Source organism: Bacillus rossius, chromosome 15 (assembly GCF_032445375.1).
Source record: "Bacillus rossius redtenbacheri isolate Brsri chromosome 15, Brsri_v3, whole genome shotgun sequence".
NCBI classification, from domain to species: Eukaryota; Metazoa; Arthropoda; class Insecta; order Phasmatodea; family Bacillidae; genus Bacillus; species Bacillus rossius.
The window spans coordinates 4,606,157-4,629,999 of record NC_086342.1 but is presented as its reverse complement, the minus strand read 5'-3'; the positions used below and the strand labels follow the sequence as shown (position 1 = coordinate 4,629,999).

The 23,843-nt window shown below is 38.3% G+C and overlaps 1 protein-coding gene across 1 annotated transcript in view; it reads right to left on the bottom strand.

Moving 5' to 3' along the window:
• Nucleotides 1–21,849, bottom strand: part of LOC134539595 (pre-mRNA-processing-splicing factor 8) — a 60,714-nt gene extending 38,865 nt beyond the window's left edge. The window contains exons 1-15 of the mRNA XM_063381760.1: nucleotides 21,758–21,849; nucleotides 18,997–19,297; nucleotides 14,822–14,990; nucleotides 14,002–14,166; nucleotides 12,377–12,592; nucleotides 10,913–11,125; nucleotides 10,433–10,558; nucleotides 9,393–9,498; nucleotides 8,570–8,717; nucleotides 7,502–7,664; nucleotides 5,846–6,063; nucleotides 4,535–4,761; nucleotides 3,438–3,647; nucleotides 2,563–2,679; nucleotides 1,140–1,346 (exon numbers count right to left, since the gene is read on the bottom strand). Coding sequence (XP_063237830.1) covers nucleotides 1,140–1,346; nucleotides 2,563–2,679; nucleotides 3,438–3,647; nucleotides 4,535–4,761; nucleotides 5,846–6,063; nucleotides 7,502–7,664; nucleotides 8,570–8,717; nucleotides 9,393–9,498; nucleotides 10,433–10,558; nucleotides 10,913–11,125; nucleotides 12,377–12,592; nucleotides 14,002–14,166; nucleotides 14,822–14,990; nucleotides 18,997–19,270 — 2,559 coding nt within the window. The 5' untranslated portion in view covers nucleotides 19,271–19,297; nucleotides 21,758–21,849. The remainder of the gene's footprint in view (nucleotides 1–1,139; nucleotides 1,347–2,562; nucleotides 2,680–3,437; nucleotides 3,648–4,534; nucleotides 4,762–5,845; nucleotides 6,064–7,501; nucleotides 7,665–8,569; nucleotides 8,718–9,392; nucleotides 9,499–10,432; nucleotides 10,559–10,912; nucleotides 11,126–12,376; nucleotides 12,593–14,001; nucleotides 14,167–14,821; nucleotides 14,991–18,996; nucleotides 19,298–21,757) is intronic.
• Nucleotides 21,850–23,843: the final 1,994 nt, after the last annotated feature.

The window sequence follows — 23,843 nt, the reverse complement described above, 5'->3', positions numbered from 1 at the left end:
AAAATTTTATTTAAAATTGTTCTGTTGCATTAAGTTGTTTGTAAAATGAAACAAACAAGAAAAAAATTCTGATTTTCTTTTTATTTACATTTGTTTGCGGTAAAAAAAACGTGTATTGGAAAATAAAGGGCTAACTCTCTTGAAGATAGTTTGTATTTCGCTTCTATTTTTTATACTCAAGTATTTAAAGTTGTTTGCAGTTTGTATTTTTGTAATAAAGAGGGAATTTATATAGTTTAAAATTAATTTATGTTATTTGTAATAATTGTTACTTAATGGGAAAATATTTTTCCCTGGAGTATCGAAAGTATCGAAGTATCAAAAGTATTAAAATGAAAATACAATACAGAATCGAGTATCGAAAGTGTGGTATCGTCCCACCTCTAGTATTTCCACTTCTAAATGAGTTCGACAGCAGCACCTATCTCTCTCACAGGCTGTCTCGGGTATTCACACGTAACACAAGCCTGCTCAGTTCAGCGCATTCTCCAGCCGGACACAGCAGCGAAGCGAGTCACAGACTCAAACAACACTCCCCGTGCCGGCTGTCAGCCCACAGGGACAGCTGACTTCAGGACCCCTGCGCTACTCATCATCGCAAGCCGTGCTCCCGGTAGTACATGACGTCGAAATATTAAATACTGTGCTTTACGTCCATTACAGAGGACAACAGGAATAGTGGCGTAAATTGAGAGGAAGTATAAACCAGGTCGAGGAGAAAATTACGATAAAGAAGATTATTTTGTCACGTAGGAAGTCTAGGAAACAAATTTAAAATATGATTAAACATAAAAGAAAAATATTCTGAATAGACTAATACAAATTTAAAAATTAATAACACCAGCTTAAGACTGGTGAAAGGCTTCAGCTACAGTGCTGGCCGGAGATGTAAGCGAGATGGAATGGGAAGTAGAAGAAGGGGATAGGTATCTGTGAAGCTAGCCAAGACGAACGAAGAATCTTACTGGGAATTTCATTTATCTTCGTTCCAAACATTTTGACCATGTAGCGCTTGGCGAGCAACACAAAGATAAACGCACCAGCGTCATTACGATTACGGATGTTTTCGGAACGGTCGACGTGTAACCGGGCGAACAACACACTTCTACAACACGCATGGCCCTGGAACCTCACGCTACCTTGAGGTAGTTGTGCTGCCGCTCCTGCTCGGCCTTCAGGTAGAGGCGGGTGAGGCGGCCCAGGTTCTTCTTGCACACTGTCTTGTCCACGGTTGCCCCCCGCCGGATACGCTCGCGGTTGTAGTGGGCGGTGTTGGTCCACCAGTCCGCCTTCATCTTCACGTAGCGCAGGATCATGTTCTCTATGGGCGTGGGCAGCCCCGGCACCTAGGACAGACCGCAAACCACCCGCTGGTGTTGGACTAGAAGACATCTCAATTTGAGAATGGTAGTTAAGTCGAGTAAAGTTCTTAAAAATCGAGCCGAGCTTGAGGCATTGCAGAAATTTAGAAAATAATTTTATTTTCCTCGTGTTCGTTGATTTACCTTTAGCATTTCATTAAAGTTCATATTGTTGTTTGGCCAAAATTCTCTCACCAGATATTTTCTTAAAGTTATTTTTTAGCTGCAAAAGGTCAAGCAAGTGAACATAATTATTAACACTAGCGTGATATTGTACCACTATGAGATAATATTTTAGGGATGTGCGAGTACCCGATATTTTCGGGTACGGTTCGAATCCACAATTACCCGAACCCAGAATCGTTGTACGTACATGGATTTGAACCGTATTACGAATATTCACAAAAGTTATAAATTAATTTAATTCGGCTCAAATATACTAGCAGTGAAAAAAAAAATTAGGCTACTATTACGTAAGTATTTATAATATGATGTATCAAAGAAAGATACGTAAATTAAATAATTAACACAGTAACATTAAAAAAATTTCGACATTTCGGGAGCTTAAACTATGATAACGAATTTCGTCGTATAGCAAAGTATAAACTAAAAAACAATTACATACCTACAAGAAAAAAAAGTCTTGGCTATTTATTGGAGAAAAAAGTGTTTCGTTTGCTGAAACGTTTATAAAACTGAGATTTCCCTGTGGCGTGCTGTTTATTACGATTGAGTTGGAGAATCGAATATGTATTGGTTTTTATATTTTAAAGTGTTTATTATTAATTAAAGTTTACATAATTGTAAACATTTCAATCTCAGTGTGGTAAATAATTGCCAGTAGTGTTAAGAATTAGAAAAAAGAAAACGCACATTATTTTAAAATTAATCCGTTATTTTTTAATTATTCTGTGCTTAGTATTCGGAATCGGATTCATTTCTCGAATATTGCCAGGGATTCGTACCGAACTGAAAATCAAGGATCCGCACATCCCTATAATATTTAGTAGGTATCTGTTAACAAAATAAGAGACAAATCATAAAATACAAGAGAACTATAGTTATAAATTCACAAGAAAAAAAACCCGGAAATAAAAGTAACGACAAGAAGATAAAATAACCGACGTGGCAAGTGAGATCATGCATTAAAGACACGCCATATGTACAAAAACCGAAAAGGGAGAGCGTGGGGTTTGCTGACCTTCCACGGGATGTTGGCCTTCCAGCAGCGCCACGCCTCGGACAGATGCTGCAGGATGGTCCTGGCCTTGTTCTGCTTGATGCCCTCCGGCATCATGTCCACGATGTCGTGCATCACCTGCCCACACACGCACACACGTCACCAGCTGGGAGTCCCAGGTACAACCCTGACGCACGTCACCAGCTCGGCATCACAGGTACAACCCTCGACACATCACTGCGCTCAAGTCCTTTCTTCATTACATTTCTCAACGTGACAACACAATAGCGACAGTGAAGTCTTTAATCCGGCATTCCATAGCTCCACACATCCTGTAATCCAAAAAACAATCAAACCGCTCGAATTTTCGACTCATTCGGGTGGATTCAAGCGAGGTCGCACTACTGCGCTGCCGGTGGTAATAGTTTTGGTTTAAGTGTATTGTTACCGTCCCTAGTAATAAATGGTGTATTAACTTGCATTTCAGTATTATATGGTGTACTGGTGTTATTTCGGTTTTATCCCAATTCACTATGTAACCTTGTCCCTAGTAACAGGATTAACAAGTTTTGTGAGTGATATGATAATTATAATAGATTTTTTTTTAAACAGAACTAAGAGTTATTAATATTATATGTGTATGTGTGTTACAGAAAGATAAAGAAAAACTTCCTAGATTAAAAGCGCAATAGTAACGTACGTTTATTTTCCGTTCCGGCATAATGTTTGGATAGATAAAGGCAAACAGGCGAAGTTTTAAGGATTATTCATTTTAATTGGATGATTACACTCGTATGAATGAAAATCGACATTTAGCTTCCAGGCTACGGCAGGGTCGAAGTGTCGACGTGCACTTGGATCGAGGAGAGAGTCGTTGAACTCGACTGGTAACTCACGGAGGCGCGCAGCTCCAGGTCGAAGTGGGACTCGACCCGCTGCTTGGTGACGGTCTTGGCCACGCCCTTGGAGTGGCGGCCCTCGAACTGTCGCGACAGCAGGTTGCCCAGCCAGCGCTCCAGCAGGGGCGTGATGCCGCGCATGAAGAACAGCCACACGCGCCAGCCCGGGGCCCAGAACCCGCAGCCGGGGCCCTTGCCCACGGGGCCCTGCGCGGCAAACCCACCCCCTCTCCGTCACCCCGGCTCGCAACGCTCGCACGACTATTAAACGTTTTCAAAACCTCGAGATCGTGGAATGACTATCACAGAAAATAAAAATAATTATCATTAATTTTTTGCTTTTCATCGCACCTTTTATTTGACAACTGATATCAAAAGAAAAATTGGTTTTGATTCAGCTGTCAGACATGCATGATAAATATGGATTGTTTATGCTAGGTTTTGTATTTTAATCAAAACAATAAACTTTAAATCTATGATTAGAGACAGGAGATTTTTAATTTTTAATTTATATTTTTTTTATGAAAACTGTTTATTAGTAAAGATAGCGTATTACTGAACAAAAATGGTACTTAAATGTTCCATGATACTAATTTCTTCAAAACAGTGTCATTTGACTGCTACATCACGCATTTTTTCAATATGTTGATTTGTAACAAGCATGACTAACTTTTCGTAACATTAAATAAATCTAAGAAATTCTGTACTTGAAAAATATTTATGTTGTAATGTAAAATTTAGTAACTAACAGTTGCAAGATTAAAAAAAAAAGTAAACTTTTCCCAATCTTTTTTTTTTATTAAATTGTGGTATAAACATCATGCCAAATAAAGAACTTCCATTATATTTAATATGTATTAGAAGAATTTCAATGTATTGCCATGCTTTTCGGTGCTATTTCAGTTTTATCGCAATGCACCAATCAATCTTGTCCCCAGTCATTTGATTTATTTATTTAAAAAACTACACTTTAAAGATATGACTTGAAGCATATTGTTTTATATTTTATTCTAAATATATGAACTTCTCAATTTTATCATTTTATCATGAAATCCGTCGAGAGCAGAACAAGGAGGGAGGAAGGGAAAACCAACCGTGTTGAAGCGGTAGTAGACGAGGTGCTTGAGGTCCTTGCACATGCGGATCTGCCTCATGAGCTTGTACTTGTAGCGGTACATGCCGGTGAGCTGGCCCACGTGCGCGAAGATGTACTGGATGCCGTCTGCCAGCTGGAAGGCGTCCACGTTGTTGAGGCGGTACTGCACGTGCGAGTCCACGATCAGCTTGGTCAGCCGCAGGATCTCGCGGCACAGGTGGAACGCTGCGCGCACAGGGGAACGACTCTTCCAACGACGAGCACACACACGTGAGCAGTCAAACATGCACCACCAGAGCGTCCGTAGAAAACTATACAAACATTCCCCTGAATCTTCATTGACCTTCCACAGACAAATTATTTAAAATAATCGACCTATTTTGCAACTTTCTGAAAGAAAGAAATCAACTCTTCCAATAACGACCACACACACACACACGCGCGTGAGCAGTCAAACATGCCGCACCAGTGAGTCCGTAGAAAACTATTCAAAAGTGTCCCTGAATTTTCTATGACCTTCCACAAATTATTTAAAATAATTTAACCTATTTTGCAGCTTCGTGAAAAGTAATGAAGACAATATGGCCTCCACCACCCCTACAGCTGTACAAGTTCAAACACAATATTGCATCCACCATTTCACAGCGTGTTTGACCATGTGCTAAAACATCATCTGGAAAAATAGGTTGTTCAAATCTGGGTTGACATACCGGAGCATGATATTTCCCCCCCTCAAATTACCATCACCGAGGGATTTCATCATTTCAATGCTTCCCCTGAAGCAATTTCAAATTCCCTCAATTTTTCCTGAGACTGTCCAGGATGCGAACACCTTACACACTTCAGGAAGTCCATTGGAGAACTGAAATCTTACGGACATACTATCTCGAACTAAACCGATGTTTAGAATCACCTATTCGAAAATGTATGCTTAACTGAAGGAGTTTATCCAAAAGCTAAGTTGGCAAGAGGAAAAAAAATTTCTAGCCCAATGTGATGCTTAAAAAAAAAATACCAACTGCGTGAGAGAAAAACATCGGATATCCTTTGCAACCTCAAGAGGTAAGCCATTCATCCCTCTATTTCAGATTTATGTATTAAGGATTAAGCACAATCAAAGACAAAATATAAATTTTTTTTAAAAAACCAATTATATACCCACAATATTAGACAAGTATGTCCTGTTGGTATCAAAATATATACTCATCTCACTTGTACTTCCCTGCTTAACTCCAAACTCAACTGTTATACTCAAAACACTTGTTCTACTAGACAGCACGAGTCTCACAAGGGGCGAGGCGGAACTGACCGTTGCCGAAGCGGGACTTCTTGCGCTCCTTGGTGGTGAGCGTCTTGACGGGCTTCAGGTTGAAGTTGTAGTCGAGGTGGAGGTAGTTGAGGTTCTTGCGGTGGATGAGCAGGTTGAGCATGTTGTAGCCCTGGCGGCACACCTGCAGGCCCGCCTCCACCCAGTCCAGGGTCGTCGTCTGGAAGAACTTGGTGGCCTTGAAGGAGCGGAACAGGTACCTGCAACAGCCCCCCCCGTTCTGCTGCTTGCACCGCACCGAACCACGCCACACAACTGCCCGCAACCCACCAGGTTGAAAACATAGAGGGGAAGTTAGAGAAGGATTGGTAGTAAATCTTTATATATATATAAATCCAGTGTCTTGATGTTTGCTTCCAGTGAACTCTTTACCAAGTCAACCGATTTAGATGAAAATTAGCATCTATGTGTAATTTTTTCCAGGTTGAGAGATAGGATGGTTTTTATTTCGATTAATGGTGTTCATAATTTATAATTAATAATAAATAACCAATCGCCATGGGTAAACAAAAAATCATAGATCATACATACAAACAGTAATTGCGTGTCATTTCTCTATGTCCAACACACTTGTCGTGTAGCGCTATCCAGTTTGCTTTAACTCGCAGACAATAAAGCTCCATGTGTTTAGCCCGGGCCACGCCGGGTACTGCAGCTAGTATATTTATAAAAGACTTCTTTTTTTTGTAGGATTTAATTAAGAAATTATCTTACCCAATAAAATTTTGTGATTAAAATGCTATAATACTAAAGATCCATTTTAATTTAAAATCTCAATATTATTTCACACAAGAATCTATTTTCACAGCCCCACAAAATTATACGAAATGGCAACCAAAATAGTTTTTTCCTTTTTCTTGATGACAGTTATTTATATATTTTAATTATTTATTTACGATTTGTTACATACCTAGCTACGGGTGGTTGCCTTATATGGTTGGCACAATACAAGAACGTGAAAACAAAGATAAAAAAAACTTAAATAAAATAAGGGGAGAAAAAAAAAAGAAAGAAAAAAAAACATTTTCACAAACAATGTCAAAGGACACGATAAATTGATTGACACTAAACTACTAGACCAACATAAAATTTGGAACATAAGATTTTATTATTTAACCTTCTAAGTAATTGAAAATTAAGAAAGGGATGGTAATTTTTTTTATATTAATTTTTTTAACTGATAAAGTAAAAAAAAAATCTTCATGTTTAAAATTCCCACCTTAATGCAACTTGCAAGTCTGACCCTCACATGACACCATACGCTGCTGAATTACTGTGGGAAATAATAAACTACGCACTACTTTCAGCAGTGAAAGAAATTGACGTTACGGCATGGATAGGGACACCTGTATTTCGCGATTTCATTTCATGTCAAGGTATTTCACAAAACACTGTAGCTTTTTCTAAAGAGTCACGGCAAATTGCGAGGGTGCAGCAAGTACTGCGACCACATTCTCATTGGCCCCGTCAAGAGCGGGACGACACCTCTCACCGACCTCGGCCAATAACCGCAGGAGGAAAAGCTACAGTATTTCGCGAAGTACCTCGACGCGAAGTGTATTTGCGAAACACAGGCTGTCCCTGGGCACGGATCGACACCAGAATGAGACGTCGCCGGTGATTGCAGCCCCGGCTCACCTCTTCTTCTGCGGCTTGGGCGGGCGGTGCTTGAGGGCGTTGAGCACGTAGTACTTGAGCAGCTTCTGGTAGCTGACCCGGACCTTGACGGGCTGGCCCGGGGGGCAGTGCTCCCGGTACCAGGACTTGACCAGGGGCACGTCAATGGCGCGCCTGCACCTCCCTGCGCCGCACACACTCACACGTCTCGCCCATCTGTAGCTCTTCGTTCGTCCACACCTCCCGACAAGCCAGCATCAGCTAGCGACTTTTGATTTTATTTATTATTTATTTATTTATAATTGTAGCATGCCAACTAACAGGACAAAGCCTTTAATGGTAGGCACACAATTAGACACAAATACACTCGCAATAATAAACATAAATGAAAAAACACAAAACAATACAATATAAAAACAAAACACACATAACAAAGACAATAAAACAAAATTCAAACGTTAAAATTTAGACAACACAGAACACAAAATTTCTGTACACTAAATTACTAACAAAAATTTTTTTTTTCTGGTTGTCACAATTTAACTAAACAAGTAAAAAAAAAAAAAAAAAAAAATATCTTGGAGGAAAGTTTTAGTAATTTTACAATCTAATTAAATATAAATTTGAATAATTTAATTTATAAAAGAAATTAATGTCGATTAACCGGGTTAACGGGAGGGAAGTTCAGCAAGGATACGTGAAAATAGTTGGATAATCAGATTCAAAAGTACTTAGGTTATACAATACAGCAATATTTCATAAGTAATATAAAAAAGAAATAAAATGTATATAAGCATTACTGACACTAATATTTAATTTTTAAAAATACATATGGATGATATTATTTGCAATGACCTAAAAGACACAGTTTCAATGAAAAATTTGAATTTGATATGTGTGGGTAGGTGCAATTTAACGAATAACTTGCCTTGAATCGACAAACAACTATGGAAATACGTACATATGTAATTTTTTAATTCAGAACCTGGCTACACCAATGCCCGGTTGATCAGGTCGCGGATAATCTAGGGTCTACCGTATTGAAGTTGAACATCTTATAGGGATGACACTACAGAAGGGCGCACTCACCGGACCGGATGTTGAACGGGCGGGGCGCCCACAGCAGCGCGATGCCGTGCGCCGTGTTGTCCGTGTACAGCGGGATCTCCTGCAGGAACGGAGACACGTCCTCCGCCAGCTCAAACTCCTCGTCATCTTCCGGCAGCGGCTCCGTCGCCTGCAAAACAGGACCGGGGTCTCAACCGTCTTACCAGCACCCGACATTCTTCTACGTCCGTCCTACACACGATTCAGCTTGTCCGCCAACCAGTACGCCACAAAAAATTAATTTTTGCAAACAAATTTTATCAAATGAAAGATTTTTTGTGTTTGATAAATCACATAAAGCCAATGAAGGTACAAAAAAAAAAAGCATTATAAACAGGAAGTATAAATTTATCATTTGTCAATGTTTGAATATTTTACCAGTGTACTGATCTAGCCATGTAAACATATTTTTAAGTCTAAACCACTGATAGGTAACACTGAATGCTTGACTTTGCTTAAACCAAGCCCACAATATGTCGTGGCATTGTAGGACTACGTACGCATATCTGAAAACAAATAAGAATGAAAAGGGATGGAAAGAATTGTTATCAAGACAAAAGGTGCCAACATACGTACCTTTGATATACCTGTATTTTTGAGGCATAAAACACAAAAACCAAATTTTTCATTGGAGCAGTTTCAATAATTTTCAATAGTGCTTCACTATTTACTCAACTATTTTCAAACAGAAATATCTGAATTTTCGACATATAGATTTTCGTGTTGTATGCCACTAAAGGAAAGTGGTTATAGGGTATTATGACACTTTGTACCATGAAATTAGTGTGCCTAAAGAGCAGCTCACCTTGAGGCTGTGCCTGTGAGATATGGGGTTGATGAGGGGATCGAAGTAGAACGCAGGTAGATCCGGGTCTTCTGTCTTAATGTACACCACGTTGGGTGTGTGGTACCTGCACAGAAAAATACCTCAATCGACAAATATTGATTTGTGGGCCAACTTACCATTCAAACAACCCTCCAAGCACATACAATACAAACCACAATTGAGCATCTTGAAATCATGTGTGATAACTTGCCGCCAGAGACAAAATTTTATGACTATTTTTCGGCCAATTTTGTTTTTAAAACAAATATTTTGGTATTCTTTTTTTAAATCATAAATTATGTAAATTCATGGACAGGGCATTAGCATTATTCAACAAATATGAAACTTAAATTTTTCTTCATACATACTTATTCACCACAATATTGTTGATTCCTAATGCAATTTTACAATAAAATTCCTCTGAATATAATAAAGATTTATCAGCAATGTGTTAAAAATGTTGTAATGGAAAAACAATTAAAAATACATTATTTTATCCCTATCCATTTTAATCATAAATTTTAGTACAAACACTGCAAACTTAATGATAGATATGTTTTTTTTTTGTTAAAATAAATTTAATTTAGTAATGTTTTGATTTTGGTTGGTGCATTTTCATTTTATTGTTATATGGTATATTGATATGCTTTTCAGTGTTTCTCCAAATGTTTTACCAATCTTGCCCCTAGCCATGTCGAAAAACAAGTATGTAGAGGCAATATGTCTCACAAAACTAGCACGAAGAACAAAACTGTGTGTGATCTCAGCAGCCATTCTGTACAGAATCAGAACAACTAATATACAATCACACGTAATTTTCCACGATGCTACGAAGCACTCATTGTCTCAAGAGAGCACTTACAGCAGGAAACGTGGTACTCACACACCGATCCTTCGCCCACACATCTTCACAAATACACCCCGTGCTGCCCGAATCATGCAGGGATTAATTATTCAACAACCACCAACTTAACTACTTACCTTTGCCATTCAATCTAAAATGCAAACATGGCACTTACCACGATAGATGCACGTAGTGCGGCATGTTGTTGTATAAGTAAGGAAACGCAATCCTGTATTCTGTTCGGATCGGTTGTCTGATGATGATCTTGTTGATGTCATTGAACTCATTCCAATCTTCATCCCTACGAAGGAAGAAAGGAAAATCAATGAACATAATTTCAAAAGAAAACAAATATTAAGGGATGGGAAATACACTAAATGAGCAAGATGAAGTATGAGGAGAGACCGTGATCAAAAATGAATTTCAATTATTTTACAAGGACGGGAATGCAGAAGTAAATTTAAATGAAAAAAAAAAAAATAATAATTACTCAACCCTACTTACTAGATGAAAACACTAAAATTTTTAGGTCAAAAAATTTAATGTTTTTTAAATTTTTTTACTACAGAATATGACGAAAAATTCAAGAAACACAAAAATGAAGGCTGTACAGAAATATGACACCAAGTATTTAATTGTAATATCAGTAACTTACGCGGGGTTGGAATCCTTGATAAGAGGTTCGAACTTGGGGCCCCCGGGGATGGCCATGTTAAGCGCCTTGGCAGTGAAGAAGGACTTCAGGTCGAACAAGTAGAAGTAGTTTGTGTCGACCAAGTCCGTCAGCAGCTGGTTGGCCAGCCGGTACAGTGTTGCCAACTGTGGGAGGGTGAGGTTCCAGCGGCGGTAGGTTGACCCATTCACGTATCTGTTAGCAGTAAACCGTGCTCTGTATATGACCATGTGAGCCCCTCACATTTTTAGTAGTATTCCTTCATTAAATTTTAAAACTTCTTAATGATCAGGAAAAAAGTTAAGTTTTACTTTACACATAATACGATGAAACCACAATGGCAAAAAAAGTCCAACCAAGTGCATTTCACAAAAGAGAAAAAAGATTAAATCCGAGAAATAGGTGTGTCACAAATGATCTCGATTTGGTAATTTCCTTGTCAGGGTATGCCTCTTCACCTTCCGTTTATCAAACATGCTCAGTCATTATGTCAATATTCATCTGGCCCTTGTCGAATTTGGACCAACCCTATCTCGTCTTGTGGCAACACCACTTCAGTAAAAAAGCACACATGAAAAATACATCACGAGATACAGAAAACTTCTGAAACAGTAGATCATTTTCAAATCCACTGTAAAAGTGGGATCTCCAAAGCATACACTTGGAGTTGATATGTGTGCAAGAAATATTGCATACATGATGTATACTCTAGTTTAACTGTTGTGGCAGCACAATGGAATAAAGCTGGATTTTATCACAATCCATACACTATATTAATTATATATGAAGAAGAGTGGGAGGTGAAGAGTGGGTGGGGATGGGTTGATAAGAGAAGATAAAAAGGTGGGTAAGTGGAGGGGTAGATAGTGGTGAAGGGGATAAGGGAAGGGAAAATAAAGGGTGTGGAGGGGAAATAAGGGTGGGGAGGGGACATAAGGGGTGAGAGGGGAAATACAGTGTGGGGAGGGAAAATAAGGGATGAGGAGAGGAAATAAGGGGAAATAAAGGGAAATAAGGGGAATGAGAATAAATGTGGAGAGGAAATAAGGGATGGGAAAGGAAAATCAGAGGTGAGTTGGGGAGGGGAAAATAATTGGTTGGTTGGGGTCTGGAGGGGAAATGAGGGGGAGGGGAAAATAATTGGTTGGTTGGGGTCTGGGGGGGAAATGAGGGGGAGGGGGTGTGGATGGGAAAATAATGGATAGGTGTGGAGGGTAGGGTAAGGTAAGGGGGTGTGGAGTGCGGGGGAGGGGATTATAAGGGAGGGAAGAGAATGTGTTGCTTCCATGGCAGGGTGTCCAGAATATGTGCTCCGGAGCAAGCTAGCATCATTTCAGTCACTAAGCTTGCATTCCAGCCATCTCAATTTGTAGTCTCCTGCGCTTCCCTTTGAATTGCTTCGGGGCGAGTATCGACAAGACGGAAGAAACAAGCGCAGGCGCTCACTTGGTGCCGACGAGGGGCTTGTGGTCGTACAGCCACTTGGCCACCGCGGCGTCCTCGTCGGGGTCCAGCTCGATCTGGATGGCCTCCAGGGGCTCCACGTCCAGCACGTTGTCCGCGTAGTCCAGGGGCGGCTCCTCGTCGTCGAAGGGCGGGAAGCGCATGCGCTTGAAGTGCCGGCGGTCCCGCTTCTCCCGCCGCATCATGATCCACATCGTGCTGCAACACCGCGACACGTCCCTCCGCTGTCGACCGTCGTCACCCACCCAGCCGCAACCAGAGACCTACAGTCTTATTTTTACTTTTAGTATTAATTTTAATTAATTTTTTAACTTAATAGGAATAAAAAGAAACATTGATAAAATCCCATCCCACCCTTATTTCTCATTAAAAAAATTTAAAGTTACATTTAGGCAAAATATTATTCACTCGCCTGTTTATCAAAAACTTCTTTTCTTGTTATTACAAAACAATAATCATCTCAATAAAAACAGGAATATTATATGAGTACTAATTTTAATTAATTTTTTAACCCAATAGGAATAAAAAGAAAAAAATTTATAAAATCCCATCCCACCCTTATTTCTCATTAAAAAGAGTTTAAAGTCAAATCCAGGCAAAATATTATTCACTCGCCTGTTCATCAAAAACATATTTTCTTGTTGTTACAAAACAATAATCATCTCAATAATAACAGGAAAATTATATAAATCATTTTATGCCCTACTTGAATATTCACATTCTACGCAACAAAGACAGGTGGATGTTTATACCAAAATTTAATTTAAAGCAGAGCTTGCCGAAATTAATTAAGGTTCGGGATGGAAAAATGGATTTTCCGTTGAAATAGGATGGGAGTGGGAATTATTCGAATTCACAAATTCCAAAGAAATAAAGTTAACCTCTTTTTTTATTGCATAGGCCCTAATTTAGTAATTATACTTTGATAGGAGCTGGGGCTTTCCAAAGACTGCAAAAAATCACGAAATAAAGGTAACCTTATTTAATTTTATGATAACCACGAAATTAAAACAAAAACAAGTCTAAGTCTAATATGCAAAATGGAGATTAAATTTGCTCATACTTACACATTTAACTAAAATTATTCACTCAATTTATTTATTTATTTGCGATGGCCATGCACTCATTCAATAATCTCCACTCAATTTTGGCATTTTAATTTACGTTTACCTTTGATTATGTCGCTTTCAAGGCACAAGTTGGGTCTATGGTGACATAGTTTTGTTAGCAAGTTTGACACTTGGTAATGCATACTACCGGAATAACATTGGGAAAAACAAGTTTTGCCCTGAAAAAAAACCTGAGATTTTGCCCAACTCTTGTTATTTAGAAATATTAAAAGTTAAAGTTGAATCAAAGTTTTTATGGCTTCATCTCTGTCGCAGAGTTAAAAAATAATTTAATTATAAGTAATTTTTTTCTTAAAAATTCTAACTACAATAAATATATACATATTTTTTTTACAAAATACTAACTCCTTCCCATATCATATGATTAGTTCCTGTTAAGTTTCCATTTACTCCGATATCTACTGTTATAAAAAAGTAACTTTTTTCAAACATATTTAAATGTTTTCTTGTTGTTTGAAAGCCAGTGGAAACACCCACCCCCACTGCGCGATGTAGACGGGCTCGATGACCCAGGGTATCTCGTTCACGAAGGTGATGGCACCCGTGATGTGGTAGAGGACCTTGACGTCGCGGATCTGCTCCCAGGGCATGGGCATGTTCTCCAGCAGCTTCATCACGGCGTGTGGCATGTACTTCAAGGCCCTGCACAGCGAACCACACGGGTGTGCCTCCCGTGTCTTCAGCACGCACGTCACTTTGCAAATATACTATCACTTCATCGTTAGCCACCTCACTCTTTCGTCAAGAATGAGGAATACATTTCAAACTAACCCTAGCCCTTATTTAAAAAAAAAAATTTAAAGTTATTTTGATTTATTTTTAAAAGTTAAAAACTTTTGAAGCTCCAGTTACAATTAATTCATTATCCGCACAAAATACCTATAAGAAACTAATTATAAATCCACAATGGTATTTATTTTTACTTGTGTGGTTTTGCAACTTAGTGGAATATGAGCTGTAGCAATTTAAATGAACAACGATATTTAGATCAAAATGAAAATTTTATTAATAATGGGAGTCCATACACTGGTAGTGATAACTGTGCTCTTGTTGTTACATGTACCTAGTGCCCACCACTAAAGTCTATGACTGTTGGTGGGCATGTGACAAATTCCAAATAAATAAAAATAATAATAAAAATAACAATTTACAAAATTTTGAGATAGAAATTAATATGTAATTTTTTTTTATTAAACACAGATTTCAAAGTATACATGCAGATAAGGCTGTGAAGTTTGACACGAACGACAGCACCAAAGAACGGATGCCAGCCAAGGGGCACGGCGGAAGCGCTCACCCCAGGTACACGCGCTTGTCGTGCCGGTACTTGCGGCTGCTCATGTCGCCGTGGTCGCGGATGATCTTGCGGATGTGCTCCGGGGGCATGTCTTCCTTCTGGGCGTCCACAAAGCCGAACTTCCTCTTCTCCGAGAACCGCTTCGACTGCAGCTGCTGCCACTTCTGGGCTGCAAGTCGTTTACACAGCTACTCAGGACAACTACATTGCGAACCAAGACTGAAGATCTACAATAAATTGCAATGGCTTTGATAGTCTGTTTTTAAGTTTCAAACCCTTATTTTATAACAAACCGCTTGCAATTTTTTTTTAAACTACACACTATATTGAGTATTTCTGTACATTCAGGTCTCCGGACTGAAAATATCTAGCCGACAAAACAAACCCCATTAAATTCTGTCAAGTCATTCAGATTCTATTAAGATAGCTTTTTTAAAAAAAAAATAATTATGAAAATAACTTTTTCAGAAAAATAATATTACATTTGCAAAAATTTGTAATGTACACACACACACAAACATAACCAGAAAGAAAGGGTTCGATGCACTCTCTAGAGCCAGAAAGAAACTTAACCAACCCTGAAAACCCCATCTTACCAGCTAAAGTTTGTGTGGAAATTATGTACCTAATTTTATATTTCCTTTGAGTACATATTAAGAGGTAATTAATATACACATGAATAAATTAGCAGAAAATGTACTGTGCCAGCATATTTTTAAACACAACAAAAATGCACCAGAATTCTGAATTTCTAAAAAGCTGTAAACTAATAAACAGATGAAAGTTATAGATAGGGACCGGAAAAATTTGCGGGTTCAATGACCTGCAGGATGAACTCCATAGTTCTACGTACACTCTGTCAAACGTCACCCACTCATTGGCTGCTGTCTTGTGAGACGTCCCAACGTAGCAGCCTGTGATTCGATAAAGCTTTGGTTGAGTGTTTCTCATTGGCCCAGTCATCCAGATGATTTGTGAGCCAATAGCACAGGCAGTACTGAGGTATAACTATTTGTATTTTAGCCTATCCATACCTGCCAACCTTGGCTAGTCAAAAAGAGGGAGGTTTTTAGTGGAGTAAATACTTGGTTCCCCAAATAAAGCGGGAAAATTTTGATTTGAAGGTGCAAAATGGTGCTATTTAACCATTTTTCGAAGTAAAAATTGAAAATTAGATGGTGGAAATTTTTTATATTTTTATGGGGCTAGTTGCTATTTTCTGCACCATTTTTTACACCCACTGGAGCATTGTGGAAAGCAATGCTCCGTGATCTAATTTAATCTAATACAAGTTTGGCAATATTTAAAGCAATGAAATCACTATTCAATATAGAAATTCACAACACAGAACTCTCAATCTTTTGTATCTCATTATTGTCGCAAGTAACCACCACAGAATACAGTTTGGCATTTCTAGAGGCAAGTTTGTTTCAACACCAAACTCAAAGAAAAACACACAGGATACCAAATAACAATCAATGGCAAAAATAAATTTAGATAATATAACTCTAAGTTACTTACAGGTAGTTTTAACTTGGCTGATAAATTACTTCTTCAAGCTTTCTCTGGTTGCAGATTTAGCTTTCTTCAGGAAAGCAGAGTCAAATTGTTGTTCATAGCAGCATCCCTGTTGCCTTGATTTTACCACCATCAATCTGTCTAATGTCTCATTAGACATGGATGACCTAAACTGTGTCCTTGACTTTCGTACCTGGCTGAATATTCTCTCAGATTCAGCATTGCTGTGGGGAATTGTCAAAATTGCCAGAATAACCTTAGACAGTTTTTCATACTTCAAACTTCCAGATGCACTTTTAATTTTTCCCACCAAACTCCACTGAATATCAATCCTTTCTTCTTTCTTGATGGCTTCATCAAGATCTTCAAGTTGAAACTGATAAAACTCCGACTGCAAATCATCAATGGCAGAATCTAAAACCTGGTCTTCATAACTTAACATGAATGGAAATTTATTTACAAAAAATGTCAAACTTTATCATTGAAGGGAAATTTGTGAAGCATGTAATCACATGCACGTACAAAATACGCCCTAACAGACGAGTAAAAAATTGACTTTTCTTCAGGTTTAAGGTCACGCACTGCCCTAGAAGTAGAATTTCCAATTCTAATGTAATTATCTTCTTTTTGGTTCATTCTCTTGTGATAGTCAACCTCCAACAATGATGAAGAGTGTTTAACAACAGTAGGTTTCACAAATCTTGTAATGACATCTTTGAACAATTCTATTAGAATACAGCGTAACACGTGAATTTGTGGTTTCTGCGATTGCAAAACCACATTTGGTTTTTCAAATACTGGCAATGTATTCTGAAGGAACAGACAAAACAATTTATTTAGTTGCCGTGTAAGGAACATCAATAATCTCTCCTCTTGAAAGATTACATGAACTATTTACACTTTTTTGTGCAGGGTGGAATTTTGTTACTTTTGACTCTGGAACTGGTGATTCAGAACTTTGTTTCAAGCTAGAACATTTAACTGAAGTTTGGCTATCAGAAGAGGCAGCTTTGGACATTTTTGGTATCCTGTACGAATCTAATTGTCCCGACTTATCATGTGGACGTGAAGACTTAACCTTAAAATTGAAATAACTAGCTAGGGGGTCCCACTGTTGCAGCATTCTTGACAAACATTTCCCTAGCGAGAGCCAGCGAGTGCAAACATGTTTTAACATTTTTTTACATCTGTGTCATGTAATACTTGAAATTCTTTTAACTTATCTTTCCTTTTTGCACTTTTTTCAAGATAAAAATAAATATCTACTAATATCTCATCAACTTTGCAAGGAAGAGTTGCTGCTGCCTTTTCTGCAGCCAAATTGATTACATGACAAGCACAACCCACAACAAACAAATTGGGCATTTCTTTTTTTAAGTGTGCTGCTGCCCCGTTTTTCAAGCCTATCATTACAGGAGCATTATCAGTGCTGAATGATATGCAATTTTGAAGTTTAATATTCCGTGACCTCAAAGACTGTATGATCAATGCTGCAATATTAACTCCAGCAGAGTCTCCAGACAGTACAGGTACACAAAGCACTGAACTTTCCACCTTACCTGCTTCACTGCTGTAATAACTTACAACAACAGGGTATAATTTTGAATCGCTATCGTTACTCCCATCTGTCGCCATAGAGAATGCACTGTTTTTTTAACATCTGCACAAATTTTTCTTCTTCCATTTTTGCCATTTCAGATATAATTGCTGACGTTTTTGTACGTGCACAGCCAAATTGTTGAGCTATAGCGCTATCAGGGAACATTTTGCGAAACAACAACCCAGCATGATCTGAACAACTAACAGGGAGATTGTGTTCTAAAACAAAACACGTAAACAAGCACTCAGCATTCGTAACACTTTTTTCTTGCCGGCTTGCACTGCCACAAAAGCTTAACTTCTTGTTTGCATCAACACAGCGTACATTATCTTGATGTTTCTTGGTTTGGATGTGTTTCACGACGTCCCACCTTCCCCCATGCGATACAGCAAAGTCACAACGACACAGCAAACAAAAAGCAAAATGATCTCCTTTTCTGGAAGTTAAAATACAAGGAAACTCGTCACTGTAAGCTTTCTTGAATACAGTCAAGTATTTAGTCACTTTCTTTTCCGCCATGTTACTTGAGGTATGGAACCTTACTTGCTGCTTTAACCGCATAATTCATTTCATAAACACATTCGCCGTGCAATTCATTTTGTAAACATATTATTATTTATCATGACACGAACTACCATAGATGACCAACTAAAAAAAAAAAACCCAAGCTGCACAAAGCATGTAAGAAGATCAAGAATGCAAGATTTCTATTGGCGAATTATTTTAAGCGCTGATTACGAGTTGGCTACGCCCTTCGTGTTCTAGCCGAAGTGAGACGAACGTTACCGATCGCCGAGCTGTGAGACAGCTGTGCGAGCGCGACAGCGCAGCGCCGAGCACATGGAGAAACATAACCTTGAAACCTGATATTGGCCATTTCTAGTGCTGCTAAGCGAAAGGAAGCAAAAGCGGGAGGGCAGGAGGCTACACACAAAAGCGGGAGACTCCCGCCTAAAGCGGGAGGGTTGGCAGGTATGCCTATCGCAAAATGAAAACGCGAATTTTTCCGGGCTCTAGTTATAGAACATGTGGTGGACGAGGGAAGGCAGGGCCTCACCCTTCTCCTGCAGCTTCTCCTCGGAGATGACCTCGTGCTGCTTGTGCGGCTGGGCGGGCGCGGGCCCGTGGTGGTGCGCCTGCTGCGCCTGCTGCGCCTGGGCCTGCATGTGGGCCTGGTGGGCGGCGTGGGCGTGGGCGTGGGCGTGCGCCGCCGCCGCCTGGGCGTGCGCCTGGGCCTGGGCCGCCGCGGCCAGCTGCGCGTGGGCCGCCTGCTGCTGGGCCATCATCGTGGCCCAGGGGTGCGGCCCCAGCAGGTAGGGCGGCAGGGCCATGGCTGCTTATTGGCCTCGCTGCCTCACCTGCGGCCCACCGTCACTACCAGCATCACTACCAGCGCCCGGCAACTGTCGATACACAGAACCCTGGCTGCCTCGTCTGGGATCGGCTCAGGTACCTGCAACCGTCACTCTGTCATTATCCAGCGCCACTACTACCCTGGTATTTAAAACAACTTGTAATGTGCTAATCTTCATAACTTTAAAAATAAAAAAAAAATAAAAAATTATGAGAACTGGTATTCTTAAAAAATTAATCACAGAACTGTACCTGTTAAATATAAAAACAAGACCACAAGACGACAGCTGACAGTCACGATAAACTCCGAGCACATTTAAAACACAGGCAGCGCAGTAATGTCTAGGTATACGAGATAGAAGGAATTTCATTGTAGATAAGTAGACAATACTGACATTAAGAAACAAGATAAACAATTAAAACTTAATATAAATATGACTGAGTTGATAAAAGATTCATATCCTGTTGATTAACTCAACCAAATTCATTACATACTTAAACTAATCATTAGATGATAGATTTAGATCAAACAAAGAAGATCAGTAAATAAAATGTCTCTATTCACATAGATCTAAAATCTTGATTCAGCAAGTCCGTACTTACCACACTAAGACCAAAATTAGTTTTACTGGATTAAGCTTAATGACTTGTCGATAACGGGGCCAGCAGAGACTAATAAAAAAAATGCAAGGAGAGGCCTGGCTCACAAACTTGCTATTATTAACTATAGAAAAAAAATGGCTCTAATAAGAATATACTATTTAAATTAGGACTTCTAATAAGGAAAGGCTTATTACAGACATGTGAACTCAACTATGTCAGAGGATTCCTTGTGATTTATCTATTCTAAATTGTGTAAGTATATGTGGTTTTAAATTAGAAAAACAAAACAAGCACGCAGTAATATAAATTTATTGCTTCATCAATTTTAATGCTGCATGCTGTTTACTTTGCATCATTTATCTGTGCACACTATTTCTCGAAGCTTGAGCAGAGCACAAGGGCAAATTTTCCTCTTCCCCCCCCCCCTCCTTTTCCTCATTAACTTGAAACTAATTTAGCCAAAACAGTAAACAAGGTAGAAAAGTAAGATGGCATGTGGTGTGACATTCATGCCGCACTCGCATCTTGCAAAGAAAAATAATAATGCCAAAATATAAGCATGTTAGAGTTACAGAATTATTGTAAATATGTTCAGGATAATACTGGTTTATCAGTTCCTCTATTTCATAGTTGTTTAACATCTACTTTTTGTACCCCAAACAGAAATATTATTTTTACACTAATCAATAACTAAAATAGATTTGATAAACTTGCAAATAAAGTTAATTAGTAATTTGACTAAAATTCTACCAGTTCTAAGTTGTTTAGTGATAGTGGTATTTCATTTGTACAAACTATTAATTTTTGTGATCAAAATTTCAGGGTATCGTGAAATTGAATATAGGACAACCCTATAGTTTGTTATGAGATACCAGTATTTAATTTTGTGAAAATGAGACTTATTACCATAACATTTTGGCAGTATCGTGAAATGGACTATAGTCCCACCTGGTATAGTCCATTTTGCAATATAGTATTTAATTCCTCACAATTCACCACTTATCCTACAACTTTTTATTTTTCAACATCATGAAAATAGGGCCAAATTATTTCACGACACTACCATACGTTGTAACGTTTACAGATATCATTTCTTTGATAACGAATTATCACAGTATTGTAAAATAGACTAGAGCAAAGGAGACTATAGTCTAGTTTACGATAGAAAAAAAGTATTCTAAAAAAATAAAATAGCCTAAATAAAAAATAGTGTTTATAGTTCCCCGCCCAAAAGCCCCCTTTCTTATTGTGGAATCATGATCTAGACTACTCCCAAAATAATTAATTAAGTAAAAGGAATGAAGCCGAATGGAAAGAAGGCACGCTTTCCTTGCAAGGATGGGGAGGAAATGGAATAGGCAAGAAACCTGCAGAAACGACTAAATGAAAAAAAAAAAAAAAAGGGGGGGGGTGAGAAACGGGAGGACTCCTTGACCCCGGGTAGAAGCCCAACATATCAAATTAAAAAAAAAAATCATATCAGACGATCACCGATGTTATATTATCATTGCACATTCATATTTCATTACTCACCTTCACCAGAAATATATTACCATTCTTTGACTTGTAGAAACGTTATGACATACAGCAGAACACTCAAGAAGCGTGGGCGTCAACATTCGCCCAGATAGTATAACTAAAAACTATAATTTACAACAGTCTAATAAAATAAAAGAAAATAATTATAATTTAAAATGAAAACAAGTTTTTTTGCTAAACTAAACACATCCATCAGTTCGCTTCACACGAAAAGTTCACTGAGAAAACTACAGAAAATTCTTCGTTCTAGCAATTTTCGTATTATCGTAACAGTTTAAATACTATCCTGGGTCCAAAAAAACAATTAATAATTAATTACTTACCACTATAACGAGCTGAAATTAACCGAAAACCTTATTTAAAATATTGAAATCCATCTATTTCTTTGACGAAAACTAACATGGATAAAAACACTCCATAGAGAGGTAGGCAATGAAGAGATAATGGCCAACTTAAAAGAGTATAATTTGATCGTACACCCCAAAAGTACACATATTCTGTTTCTTACAACATACGAAGTGCAATTTACGTGGACATAGGTAAAAGAGGAATGCCATACAAGGATCCCTACGGTGCATATCCCACGAGGCCGCGTTTTATTCAACTGATAATCGTCTTTATAGGAGGAGAAAGGCGCGTACCTATAATTGCTATTTATATAGGTAGTCACTATAGGTAGCGAAGTTACCTAAGCAGTGGAAAAAAATGATGGGAGTAAAAATTTACAAAGGAGGAACGGACAAGGTAAACCAAGCAAACTACAGGAATATCACTTTGACATCGATTTTTGGTAAGGTAATTAGAGATTTTGCTAGCCGATGTATGGTGGGAGAAATAGAGTTGCCAAGATGGATGGATGTTAGACAGCATGTTTTTGGAGGGGCTTTCATTGTGTGGCACAGATGGCTGGTCAACATTTAAACCTACTGGAAGCGGTAGATGGGGAAAGTAGGTAAATGCAATTTAAATGGACTTAGAGAATACTTTCGGTAAAGTACCACAAAGGAAGTTGATGTATAAAGTGGAGATACAAGTAAGAGACAGCAGGGTGGTGAAAGTGGTAGGAGACTTACGGATAGGAGAAAACAGGTGGGTAATGAAAGATCGGGAGAAAGGGAAGTGACCACAGGAGTACCAAAGAGAAGTGTGATTGAGCCCCACCAGTTAACAACTATGATGAATGATACTGGAAAGAAAGCTTAGGATGTTTGGGAACGATTTTGTTATAGATGCAACAATGGGGGAAGGGGAAAAAATGATCTGACTATTCTAAAGTAATGGTGAATGAGGTATGCTATGGTGCTAAATGTAGACAAGAAGGTGGTAAGGTTTAAGAGGAGAATTACAGTATTAAGTATACAGTCCTTATAAACAATTTTATAAAATAAGTGATAATGTATTTTTTTGATGTGATAGTCTATTATATCTATAACTTGACTGTTATTTTCATACAGTACAGACATAAGAATTCATATTACATGACAAAACTGTCTTGAAATTCATAATTCATACTACCAATTATAGGAGGGGTGCCACCACATATGGTTTGAGATAAAACATAAAACTAGTTATACAAAATGAATTACATGCATTGCCCTTTAGCACCTTGAAAACCAATATGCTGTAAATTTTTTGGGGCTAAGGGAATGGCAGTTTTTCTAAAATAAGAAATAAACAAACATGTGTAAGATGATCAGGATGCCTATTGTGATTGACGTAGTTTTGTATGATTCACCTCTAAGTGATCAGCAAACTAGACCTGAAGGCAGCTACATTTGTTGTGTTGAAAATAATATTTTTTAACAAAATATAATATTTTTGTTTGTTTCAAAATGTATAATATTTAAAAGTTATAAAACCACTAAAAACAATTTGTATCCATATGAATAAGTCTTAATAGTGTTGAAGAACCAAAATTACTTAGGCAACCTAAATTTTCCTCTTTTTTAATTACTATTTAATCAATTCACTTTCTTGGTAACTCCTATGATGACAGAAGTGACACTTTAAACATTGGCCCTTCTCTGACTACTGTCCTTGGTCGACGAACATTAAATTGTCGCTTTCTGGACTGTCTCCAGATAAAGATGCATGAATGTTATACCTGGCAAGCTTTCAGGGCTTCCTTGGTCATGTGTCTGAAGATTGTAATTAAATGAGAACAGAATAGACGATAACAATGTATGGGTTTATTACATTGCCTAAAATTACAAACACTAAATGAACATATGTACCGAGTACAAATAATATGCGCGGAAAAACATTTGCAACGTCTCGCGGAGCATACAGTTCAGTTCGTTTACATATAAATCGACACGGTGAAGATGTTGCATATAGGATATTAAGTGTGTCAATCGTTAAGCATGGTCGAGGACCTCCACATTCATGTTCCTTAGATGGAAGCGCAGC